We start from the raw sequence: 12,763 nt of genomic DNA, 5'->3' as shown, positions 1-12,763 counted from the left end.
GAGAGGAAAGAATGGTGACAATAATGATATAAAAGTATACAAGGCAAACCTTTCAGAAGGGCTTTGCTATCTCAACATTAAATACCAACATTAAAATCAATGAGTGATATGCTTTTATCATCTTTCTAAATCCTGGAAGAAGGGAAGAAGCAACCTGCTTAGTGTGTTCCACTAAGGAGCCAAAAGGAGAAGGTTGTTTCTTACAGACCTGAACATCAAACTTCTGACATTGGGGACATCTTCAGAAACCTCTGCTGATCAAAACAACCTTTTCCCAAGATCACAAGGTGGCGTGCATAAGGCTCCCTGATGCAATTTTGTATTTATACCAACAAGCCTGTGTGATAGTGACTATCCTAAAGTGACACAATAAGCATCCATGGCTGGGATTTGAGTTGAACCTGAGTCTCTTTGCTCTTAACTGCTATACCACACTAAATGTGGAATGGATGTTTTTTAAAACATTGACAAAAGTTGTACAGTTTTGAAACAGCCTGTTTGAAACTACATTTAAAAATAAAAATAATTTGCATTTCAGTGTTTTATTTTGAATTAATATTCTTATTTTAGCATTAAAATTTGAGCTTAATTGCCAAGATCTACAGTATATGCCATATTCCATAGTAATGCAAATCATGATTACCAAATTATAATTTATAAATCTAAGCATACTCACTTCCCACCTTACTTTAATTTATAGGAAATAATGATTTAGGGCAGACTTCCCAAACTGTTCTTTATATTGTTGTAATTGTTGTAATCCAACAATGAGTTGGATTACAATTCCCATCACTTTTAGCCAGCATGGCTATGCCAAGTTTAGCAGGTTGGAAAAAGTGACTTAGAGTAACAATATGCATGAAGTATGATGGAACTGGTTTGAATGTATACTAATTGCACTGAGAATAAAAACTCACTCATGAGTTCCAAATGTTCAAACCATTTCTGCTTTAGGATGAAGAGAGAGAGAGAGTGTACAAGTATTAAAATGATTTCAATGCATATTTTGTGCACTAAAACAAGTGTAGCAAATACTAGATTAAAAACAACATGACATGCAGAATGCAGAATAACAGACTTGAAAGGGAACCTGGGTGGTCTTCCAGGCCAAACTTCTGCTTAAGCAGGAGACTCTATATCATTTGGGATAAATGGCTGTCTTATCACTTCTTAATGATGAAACACCCACAATTTCTGAAGGCAAGCCATTCCACTGATTGTTCTCACTGACAGGAAATTTCACCTTAAATCTAGATTGGCTCTCTCTTTGATAAGCTTCCATCGGTTATTTCTTGTCCTGCCCTCAGGTGTTCAGAGAATAGGTCAACCATCTCTTCTTTGTGACAGCCTCTCAAATATTGGAAGACTGCTAGACTTTCTCTTCATTAGACTAGATCAGGGGTCTTCAACCTTGGCAACTTTAAGACTTGTGGACTTCAACTCCCAGAATTCCTCAGCCAGCTTTAAAGTCCACAAGTCTTAAAGTTGCCAAGGTTGAGGACCCCTGGAGTAGATATATCCAGTTCCTGCAACCATTCATTATATGCTTTAGTCTCCAGTTCCCTAATAATTTTTGTTGCTTTTCTCAGCACTCTTTCTAAAGACTCAACATCTTTTTTGCATTATGGTGATCAAAACTGGTATTCCAAGGGTTGTCTTACCACAACAGTATAAAACAGTACTAACACTTCACAAGATTTTTATTCTATCCCTCTGTTGATACAGCCTAAGATTGCATTGGCTTTTTTGGCAGCTGCAGCTGACCTGCTTCACTTATTATTGTAAGACATCCTGGCTATATTTACAGTAATTACCTAAATACACATAACCAAAATGCATGTGACTTGGATGGAAAGAGGTCTGAGCAGTATTCTCCATATTTTAGTATCTGTGCTATCAACTTTAAATGAACAGAATAATTTGTTCAAGGAATGTTTATGGGCCACTTGAAACTACCACCAGAAAACAATTACTCATGTTCTTTAGCTGGCCGGATACTTTTCCCAATTTTCTTTTAAAAGAGCTTTCTTAATGCCTACTTCCTCGTATATTTTGTGGAAAGGACAGAAATGAAAGAACTTAGAATATGAGATAGTACAACCTATCTTAAATGTATTGGCTGCCTAACACCAATGGATATCTGCTAAAGCCCTTAATACATTTAGTTTGGACTAGTCAAACTGTCAGTTGATTTTAAATTACAAGTAGTCCTCATTTAGCAACTGCCTTGTACAGCAACCTTCACAGTTACGACAGTGATGAAGAAGTAACTTTGCCACTAATCCTTGCATTTAAGACCTTCACATATTTGTAAAGCAAAGCCAAGCTGAATTAAGATCATAAGCACAATCAAAAGTTTACTTAGTAACCATTTAACTTAATGACTGAGTTGTTGGCCCCAATTATGGTAACTAAACAAAAATTACCTGTAGTTGGCAGTATGATTTGTTAGCATGAAAGATTTCCTTCACAGTTTGGGATGGGGCATAGACAGTTTAGTTCATCTTATGAAGGAGAAATCACCACTATCCTTGATAGGCTACTTTCCTTAACATTGGAAAAAGCATTATTTCACTTGCTGTTTTCTGAAAAGAGCCTTAATCTTTTTGTATGTGACACTAGACCTGAAAATTTCTATTGCTTCTTTTCTTGATCGATTATCCTGAAAAGTAAATATGCTTTGTTCTCTTACTCTCTTTATCTTTGTAAGGGTTTGTTTATAGTCCCTGATCATCCTCTTTGTTTTTCTTTGCACCAGTTCCAGCTTCCCTGACATGTTTCTTAAAATGTGGTGCTCAGAACTGGAAGCAGTAACTAAGAGGGGCTCTAATCAAAGAGCAAAGAAATAATATTTCCTTTTGATTTGTAAACTCATTGATGCAATCCTGTACTTGTACGTCCCTTTTTAGCAGCCATGTTTATTGATTCATTAATAATTTTTGATTACTTTCAAATAAAATACAATCTCCAAATGTATTTCTCACACACTGTTCTCAAGTCATCCCTATCCTATACTATCAATACTTGGGAAGATCCTGGAAAAGATTATCAAAAAACAGATTTGCGAACAACTAGTAGCAAACAAAGTTATAACTAGTAGCCAGCAGGGATTTGTTAAAAACAGATCATGCCAAACCAATCTTATCTCATTCTTTGATAAAGTGACTAAATTAGTAGACCAGCAAAATGCTATGGACATAGATTTCAGTAAGGCATTTGAAAAAGTAGACCACAATCTACTTCTTCGTAAGCTGGCAAAATGTGGAATAGACAATATCACCAACAAATGGATTTGTACAGTGGTGGGATTCAGCCAGTTCGCACCAGTTCGGCAGAACCAGTAGCTAATTTTTTGTTGCCCAGGCCCAGAATGGACTTCTGGAAGTGGCATTCACACAGAGAACCGGTTGTTCACATATTTGAATTCCACCACTGGATTTGTAGCTGGCTGACAAACCATACTCAATGAGTTGTATTCAATGGTGCTACATCCACATGGAGAGAAGTAAGCAATGGGGCACCATAAGTCTCCATTTTAGGTCCAGGAGTCTTCAATATCTTCATCAATGACTTAGATTAGGGAATAGAAGGGGAACTCATCAAATTTGCAGAGGTCACTAAACCGGCAAGAGTAGCCAACATCCCAGAAGACAAGTTCAGGATCCAAAAAGTTCTTGACAAACTTGAACAATGGGCCCTATCTAACAAAATGAATTTTAATGTGGGGGAAAGCAAAGTTTTACATTTAGGCAGGAAAAATCAAAGGTATAAGTACAGATTAGGCGAGACCTGGCTCAAAAACAGTAATTGTGAGAGGGATCTTGGAGTCTTAGTGGTTGATCACTTGAATATGAGTCAACAGTGTGCAGCAGCAGCCAAAAAAAGCTAATACAATCCTGGGTTGTGTAAACAAAGGCATAGAATCAAGATCACATGAAATATTAAATTTATAAAACCCTAGTAAGACTACACCTGGAATACTGCAAACAATTTTGGTCAACATACTACAAAAAAGATGTTGAGACCTTGGAAAAAGTTTCAGAGAGAGCAACTAGGATGATCAAAGGCCTGGAGACTAAAACATATGAAGAATGGCTGCAGGACTTGGGTTTGGCTAGTCTAAAAAAGAAACGTGACATGATAGCAGTATTCCAGTATTTGAGGGGCTGCCACAAAGAAGAGGGGGTCACATTACTCACCAAAGCACCAGAGGGCAGGACAAGAAACAATGGTTGGAAACTGATCAAAGAGAGAAGCAACCTGGAATTAAGGAGAAACTTCTGACAGAACAATTAACCAGTGGAATAGCTTGCATTCAGAAACCATGGGCGCTTCATCACTGGAGGTTTTTAAGAAGAGACTAGATAGTCACTTGTCTGAGATGGTATAGGTTCTCCTGCTTGAGCAGGGGGCTGGACTAGAAGACCTCCAAGGTCCCTTCCAGCTTCTCTTCTCTTCTCTTCTCTTCTCTTCTCTTCTCTTCTCTTCTCTTCTCTTCTCTTCTCTTCTCTTCTAGCTTTTCTTTTTTAAGTGAAGATCTTTGCTTTTGCCTTTTAAAACAATTCATTCTATTATTTCTGGTTCATTTCTCTAATCTATCAAAATATTTTTTTGTTTCTATTTCCTTTAGTATTAGCTATTCTACCCAGTTTTGTATTAACATCATTTTTGATAAGGGTTTCCTCCACTTTTTCATCCAAGGCATTAGTGAAAAAGAATGGCACCAGTGTTAAACTTGAAGAGAGGTTTAGTGTGGCAAGAGTATTTGTGGGAGAAAAATCCTGGAATATAGAGATATAGCTATTAAAAAAGGCAAGCACTTTTTTTTAGACTCTCTCTCTTCCTTCTCCAAATTATTATCACTACAGTCTTGCTGGGCAAACCACATTTCATTCATTGTTTCTAATCCTGGACATCTTGAAAAGGATTTAAACAGGACTAAGAATAAAGAAAGACAATGATGATAGTTAGGGGATGTAACTGCAGTTATTTGAAAGAAAAATAAATGAATAGTAATGGTAGTGGACTTTATTTAACTTGAATTTGTTGAAGACAAAATTGACCAAATATTTTAACTTTGGGAAATCTTGGACTTCCCTTGCTGACAAAGAAAGAAACAAAGGATCAGATATCCTTGATCCGATTCAGAAAGAAGACTTCTTAGAGTGGGAAAGGGCATCATGTAATGGCAGAGTGCTTGATTTTACAGGAAATAAAAGGTGATCAAACGCCTACTTTGAATTTTAAGAAAATAAATCAAACGCCTACTTTGAATTTTAAGAAAATAAAACAAATTAACAAATTAAACAAATAAACAAAAACAGCAAGTGGCAGTTCCTAGCTAACTAGTTTTTAAAAAATTAAGCCAGGTCAAGCTTGGTTAGTATTTGGTGGGAGAACAGCGGAAATCCAGGGGTTGTAGGCCTCACTGCACAATCAGGGAAGAAACCATATCTATAGAGGATTGTGACTATACTCTTGCAAGGAAAACTACACGGATAGAGACTTACAGCAATCATAACATATTGTTTCAAGAAGGGAAAGAAGGAAGTCAGCTGACTAAGTTGAAAAGCTGAAAATCAACTCAGATCCATACTGGAGATGAAAACAGGAACTTGTGAACTAAGAAGAATGTCTGAAATTAAAGAATTACAGCAATTACTGAGCTTGTATTGGGAAATGAAATGCACAAAATCTGCTAAGGTTACTGAGAGATGCTAACAGCAACAAAAATGGCCTATTTTGACATGTTCCAAATAAAACATGAAAAGAAACAGTGTACCAGTAGCAGTGTACCAGAAGATGTCAAATAGCAAACAATTAAAAGAAAGGTCAGAATTACTCTACTTTTATTTTTATTGACTCTTATTTAATAAGAAGTTATATTTTCCCTCAGGCAATTGTGAATTGTAGGTTGCAGAAGCAGGATTTTAGTTGGAGTTTGACAGAAACAGTTCCTAGAAAATGTATGAACTGCTTAATGCTGCATTTGTCTTTGCTAAATGTTATTTTCAGCCAATTCCTCAAGAGCATTTGGAAAGATTGCCTTCCAGGTATTAGCTATCCCACCCAGGTTTTCTTTGTTGGCAATTCTGATAAGCAGACCTGTCTGCAAATGTTAGATGAGTAATCTTAATTCCTGGCATTTTACTATTCTCTTTTTTTTTGAAGATGGAAAAGTTTGCCCTCTTCCAATTATCTGGCTCTTCATCCATTTCCCAGGTCTATCATTTTTATCAAGCTCAAGTCTTATCAAGTCCACTATCAATTATTCTTTTTTTTCTATACCATGAGGACAATGATTCTGCAAAGAACAGTTACAACCATATTACTATGATATTTGAAAATCTGGAGAAGAAGCTCAGGAATTTGGAAGCTCAAGTGGTGAAAACAGGAAATTTTTCAGGCCAGCAAATTACCTATTCAGTATTACCTTTCTAACATACATAGAATTCTGATTTGGGGTCCACTTTAATGTCTTGTTTTCAGCCATTTTGCAGTATTCTTTGGCAATGCAAATTTGCCTACATATACTTCAATCCCCTTTCTATAGCAACTTGAACTCTATTTGCTAATGAAGTTCCACCTGGTCTAAGTATTATTTTATTTGCTTTTTTTGCCATTGCTTTCTGCAGAAAAATAATTGTCTTAATTTCAGGATTTTATAATTATGTAAGCATTTTTATGCTTTTATGCTATTGTATGGTTTTTTATCACATGACCACTATAAAGTTATACAAGAGTATAAAAGGAAAAAAGAAGAATGTAGGTGAATAACTGAATATGCACATTGTTAGGGTCGCCATCGTTGGCTTGGTGCCTTGCTGCGTCTTGCCATCAAAGGGGAAGGGAGGTATTTGGGGCAATCCATACTTGTGTATCTAAAATTGGGAAATGGGGAGGGGGAGCTGACATGTGAGGAAGACCAGAGCTGTTTGTACCGCTTATACCAGGGATCATCAAGGCTACTTACTTGCTTTAGGTGTTAAATTCCAGCAGCCTAAATAACCCAGAGTTTCCCACAACACTGCAGCGATCCCAGATTGGGTTATAACAGATCAGACATTGGGAGAGGAATGGGGAACGTTGGGTTTGGCTCTTTGTATCAATGTGCGGGAACTTCAGTGTCTGCCTCACTTTCCTGCAACCAACATCTTTAGTAAAAGTTTTTTTTCCACTTCAATCAATTGGAGTTGAGAGTCTGCTTTCATAAATGTTTGTATGGGGAAAGGTATGACATTAGGCAGAAACTGCAATTTTGGTCAACCCGGAGAGGATATTACCTCTACTGTGGGGACTGTGCATACAATGTTGACTTGAGGGACTGACCAAGAAGAAATTGAAACCTAGGGAGAGGTATCTATGAGACCCCCTCTGGGAGGACTGGATCTGTTTGTACCAGTCAGACAGTGGGGAAAGACGACCCACTGAGACCCTGATGGTCCCTAGGGGTTGGAAGAAAAGAGGAGTGAGAAGAGAAACCTCAGGGGGTGACATTCACCCATGAGGGCAGGGGCAGCCACCAATGTGGAAAGCAAGCCCAGTTGAAAGGGTTGGAGAAAGAGAGTGATGATGGGTGCGGAGAAAGCAACTGGATGGACTGGATGATGGAACAAGCCATAAAGTTCATGCAGGGGGCTTTGAGAACCTCAAAGTGCACGAAACCCTGACTCAAAGGTGGCAACCTGATGCGCATCCACCCCCTACCACAGCTGACGATGGAGTCTCCATCCTTGCTACGACAACTGGAACCTCAGCCAGCTCAATGGTGGTGGCTGCTACCACTCCAGTGCCAGGGATGGCTGCCTGGCAGGGAGCACCTGCAGGACCATCCCTGGGGTGAAGGATAGCCTGCAAGACACCCCCCCGGTGTACAGTTTAATGGAGACCCCCAGCAACTGCACAAATTGCCTTCCCCATCACAAACTTGCTAAAAACAAAAGGGGGGGGATGCCTAAGCCCAGCCAGTCACTCCAATGGACAATGGAATGTCAAGCGACATTTGAGAAACTTAAATGCCTGTTTGCGGCCGAGCTGATTCTAAAGCACCCAGACCCAATGCTCCTTTTGTCATCCAGCAATGTGGCTGTGGGGGCAGCCCTCCTACCAAGAAACTAGGAGAGGGCCCTGCAAGCATGCGCCTACACATCCCAAAAACTCAGTGGGAGGGATTTGGTTTCTTTGATCCTTGTTTGTGCTACCTGACATGAAATGGGTTGCATTTCAGAAGGACTTCTAAAACTATCTTTGCTCAAAATGTGGCAAACTTGATTAGCAGGACTTACTGAAATGTGTACAACCTAAAGATGAAAATCCTACAATAAGGACTTGTGCACTGGAGAAGAGGTTATATTATTACAATGGATCTTATTAAACATTCAGTGCAAAATCTGAAACAACACTGACTCATAAAATTTACAGCTTTTGCGATATTCATACTAATGTTAAAATTCTTAACTTAAGAAGGCATAGATTTAATAGACATAACAGAGATCTGGTAGGATGTCTCTCATGATTCAAATATTGCAAGTGAAGAATATTATTTATTCAAAAGAAACAGAAACAAAAAGGGAAAGTACAGGCTGAGTGTAGTCAAAAATATATTTTGCAAAATCTCAAAACATAGTTTAATAAAGTCAGAACAAGATAAATAGGATTATATAGCAGGAGAAGATGAAGGCTTTTTTTAAAAAAAGTATATACTAAAAACAAAATTGCAAACAATTTTGAAATAGGAAGGACAGCATAAGAAGTCAACGTGGCTGCACAAAAATTTACTGAAGATCTGAAGATAAAAAAGAACACAGATGGGAGATAGAGGGATAGATCACCAAGAAAGGATACATGTACATAAACTGTAGAGATGGCATCAGAAAAACTAAACTCACAGGAAGTGAAGTTGGTACATAATGCCAAACAGAACAGAAACTATTTAATTATGTCAATAAAAAAGAAGGCAAAATCATAGTATTCCAGCTGTTTAATGAAGATGACAAAATGCTAAAATGCAACAAGGCAATTGGAACATGAAGAGGAACATGAAGGGGCAGAAATGAAACTTGAAAGTGATAGAAGATTGTCAAGGAATTCTTTGAATGAGGGATAGGTGTATTGCTTTCTAGAGTACAGTAGGACTTTGCTGATGGTCTGGCTGATCCTTAATGTCTGATCTTCAATATCTCAGAGATTGGATGAGATGTCAGATGACTGAGAAGAGCAATTGCAGTCCTTATCAAAAAGGAGAAAAAGCAGGATCTAGCAACACAGAACCAATCAATCTGACACTGTAGCTGGGAAATTTTTTAGAGAAGACCATAAAGAGACTGATTGGTAAGCAGCTTGAGAATAACACAGAAATTGCCAGAAGTCAACATGGAATTGTCAAGAAGAATTCCTTATTTTCTGAATGGAAAATTTCTTTAGTAGATTTGGGGATTCAGTTGACATTAAATATGTTAATCTCAGGAAGCCTGATTAGGAAGCTAGTTAAGTATGGATTGGATAGCATGTCTATTACATGGATCCACAGCTGGCTTGAAAATCATACTCAAATAGTGTTCATCAGTGGTTCCTCATCAAATTGGAGAGAGGTATCAAGTGGGGTGCCACAAGGATCAATCCTGGGTCCTCTATCGTCAACAGTTTCATTAATGACTTGAATGAAGAGATGGAAGAATGCTTATCAAATTTGCAGCTGACACAAAACTGGGTGGGATAAATAATACCCTAGAAGACAGAAATAAAATTCAACATTGATAGGTTAGACAATCTAGCTTGAATATCTCGAATGAAATGTAATAGAACATGCAAAGTTCTACACTTAGGAAAAATAATCAAATATATTAGGTATAGAAAGGGATACTTGTATTTATGCAAAAGATTGATGACCTATGTATTTTCCTCCAACTCTATTCTATAATTCTATGAAAGTAATAATCAAATAAAAAGTTGATTCTGTATACATATACCAACTGCACAAAGAACTAATTAATCCAAGAGAATCATATTTTAACAGTTAACAGCTTTACTTTAGCTTTCTGAATGTGAGATTAGAAAGATATCTTTCAACATTTAATTCTGAAAAAGTAATACCCAAGAGTACTAAAACTTTAATATGTTTTTCCTACATTACTGGGAAAAAAAATCCTACTTTAAAGATTGTATATTGATAATTTGTACCCAGACATTTGTAATACTGAATCCTATACACTTTGTAACACTCTTTGCTGTATATTTTAGTGTTAGAATCTTATTTCAGACATGGAAACATCCATTCAATCAGCCTGTAATGCTCATCTCAGGTATGAAATCAGGAGTATGATACTGGAAAGTACCATAAAGAAAATTGTATAAATACAGCCCTAAGAAGAGAAAACTGAGAGAGATACAGTAGAAACTCAAATAGGGAAACTCACAAAGAGGAGAAGGAGTGGCTACAGGGAATCACTTCTTCCGTTTCTCTCCAAAATACTAACACTAGCCCATCATGTTGTATTATGTTATGAGGATCAGGACCAAGAGGGACAGGACTGATGCTCAACCACAGAACCTCTTACAAGATTTCTGAATTTCTTCATCTGAAATCGAACCAAAAAGGAGCACAGTCCAAAGGATGGAATGAACTGATACTCACTGTCAGAACTAGGGCAACAGATAGATAAAGAAGGTAGCAAAAGGAGGTTTGACAACAATGCAATAGAAAGGTTTGGAGATAGAAACAGAGATTTCTGCCTCCCTGACAAATGACATGTGGGCTTCTTTCTATTCTTTTCTGAGTCAATGGAGGGCTGCTTCTTTCCATTTTATCTTTATTTCAACAGGATGTGGAACCAGTTGGAAACATTAGTAATTATGCCTCTTTCACTCATATGCCTGAAACTATAGAAGGTAGCTAAGGCACCAGAGATAGGTCTGACAGATATTCCATGAGTGGGAATAGAGACTGTAGACAAGTCCCTCAGGTTTGGATGAGTAGCGAAAAGCGTTTTTCTCAAGTGGTTACACAAAGGTGAGATTATGGGTCTGTTTTGTACATTCTGGCAGGATGGGAAACTATCTGCTATCATTTAAGACAAAGTACACAATGACAGTGCCATGGGCGGTAAGTTGCTCTCACATTTCTGAACATTCAGATGCTTTTTGCCATAAGTCAAAAGTCAGAGGTATGTTATATAAGAAAAGGAAAAGAAGCATGAGGAAAATAAATTGGAAAAATAACTTTTTCCGTGTTTTCACAAGAGAAAGACAGAGAAAGACCTAAGAACATTATTGCTGTGGCAGTAAAACCATCTCCCCCCCCCAAAAAAAAATCTGAGGGAATTGTGGGATGTAGCTCCAGCCAAATTTTTCCTCAGCAGCCTAACATTTCTTATAATGTGATGCACATTATTGTGATGTACAAAGACTAAGAACAAGGATTTAAAAATCCATCGGAAACCTATTTGTGCATTTGGGGAGAGGGAGTGGTTTGCTGGATGAATGATATCATACGCCACACCTTAACTACAGTATCAGAAAATGTGATATGAGCAATTCAGTTTTGAAAATATTTAAGTTTCATCAGATACAAATCAGGTTATGAAAATTTTGCTTTTTAGATGCCTTTCAGATGCAGGGTCTCCCTGCTTGAATATGGGTTTAATTTACTCAGTTCATGAGAATATATATAGACCAGTTAAACTGGTTATTATCTCTCGCTATTGTTACCAATATTGTTTTCTCATTTACGTTTTACACATATTTTTCATTTCACATAGAATAAAGTCATCAGAGAATCAGAAATGGAAAAAAAAATACTCATATATGTTATATTCACAATTAGAAGGACCTACATTTCTTAGAATATTTAGAAGCTTTTAGAATAGTGAACAGGAATTTTACCCAATCTTGACATTTCTGTGTGCCGCACAAAGTAGAAGGCGGAATGCCAATCCACTATTATGTTTTAGTCTGACATGATAGCTAAAAGTAATGTTAAATTTGCATTTATAATCAGAGATAGCGAAGATGCAACTGTGGCTGGTGCTCAACTGGGCTAGTAGGGCAGGGTGACAGGTGGCAGGAAGAGCCAGGGAATTCACAAGCAAAGCCAAATGCTTTGGTTGACTGCCATCCTTCTGTCTTGCAAAACCCATGGAGAAAGTAATTCCCTACTGTGTTTATTGTGTGTGGTTTGAACAACATGAAAGGATTATTCTTCCCCTTCCAGGCTCACTACTGTACTCTCCGCAGCTGTCATTCCACATTCTTGGTCCCTCCTTTCCGCCTGAGCAGCTAACACCCCTTTCCTCTCTACTGCAGGAAGCTTCCGTGTTACATTGTTGGCAGCGTTCCTTTCCTTAATGTAGTCAGTCTCTGTAATCCACCCCTTTCACCTGGGTGGGCCCACAAGGAAAGATATCTATTTGGTCTTGCTCCTCTTCTCAGCAGCCATCAAGCAAAGACAGAATGATCCAATGGGACATTTGCAGCACTTCTCATTCTCTGCCTGGAGACAGCTGCCACTCCTTCTACTTCAGCCATTTCTAATACATGCAGTATTTATTCAGATAGCCTCAATGTTGTAAGCCTTCCAGAGTCGCCTTCTAGCGAGAAGGATGGCAAACTAATTTAACAAAGAAACATATGAAGAAACTGCCTCTAGTTTGGAATTTATGCTTCTTCCCATTGTGCTGGAATAAATAATTGTTGAGACCATCCTTGCCCATAACTCATGCCAAAAGAAATTCCAGGAAGAATATATCAGAGAGAGAGAGAGTAGATG

General features: G+C 37.8%; 1 protein-coding gene across 28 annotated transcripts in view; it reads right to left on the bottom strand.

The window, feature by feature from the left end:
• ADGRL3 (adhesion G protein-coupled receptor L3) overlaps positions 1–12,763 on the bottom strand; it is a 638,839-nt gene that overhangs the window by 61,686 nt on the left and 564,390 nt on the right. The window contains exon 26 of one of the 28 annotated variants that reach the window (XM_039322781.1): positions 4,499–9,726. The exons of the other annotated variants lie outside the window; for them this stretch is intronic. Coding sequence (XP_039178715.1) covers positions 9,683–9,726 — 44 coding nt within the window. The 3' untranslated portion in view covers positions 4,499–9,682. Of the gene's footprint in view, positions 1–4,498; positions 9,727–12,763 lie in introns of those variants that run through there. 28 annotated transcript variants of the gene reach the window in all.

The sequence above is a fragment of the Crotalus tigris genome, unplaced genomic scaffold, assembly GCF_016545835.1.
Source record: "Crotalus tigris isolate CLP2741 ecotype Arizona unplaced genomic scaffold, ASM1654583v1 scf7180000024124.1850442, whole genome shotgun sequence".
Lineage (NCBI taxonomy): Eukaryota > Metazoa > Chordata > Lepidosauria > Squamata > Viperidae > Crotalus > Crotalus tigris.
Note: the sequence above shows the minus strand (reverse complement) of the source record. Positions and strands in the feature narration are given on the sequence as shown.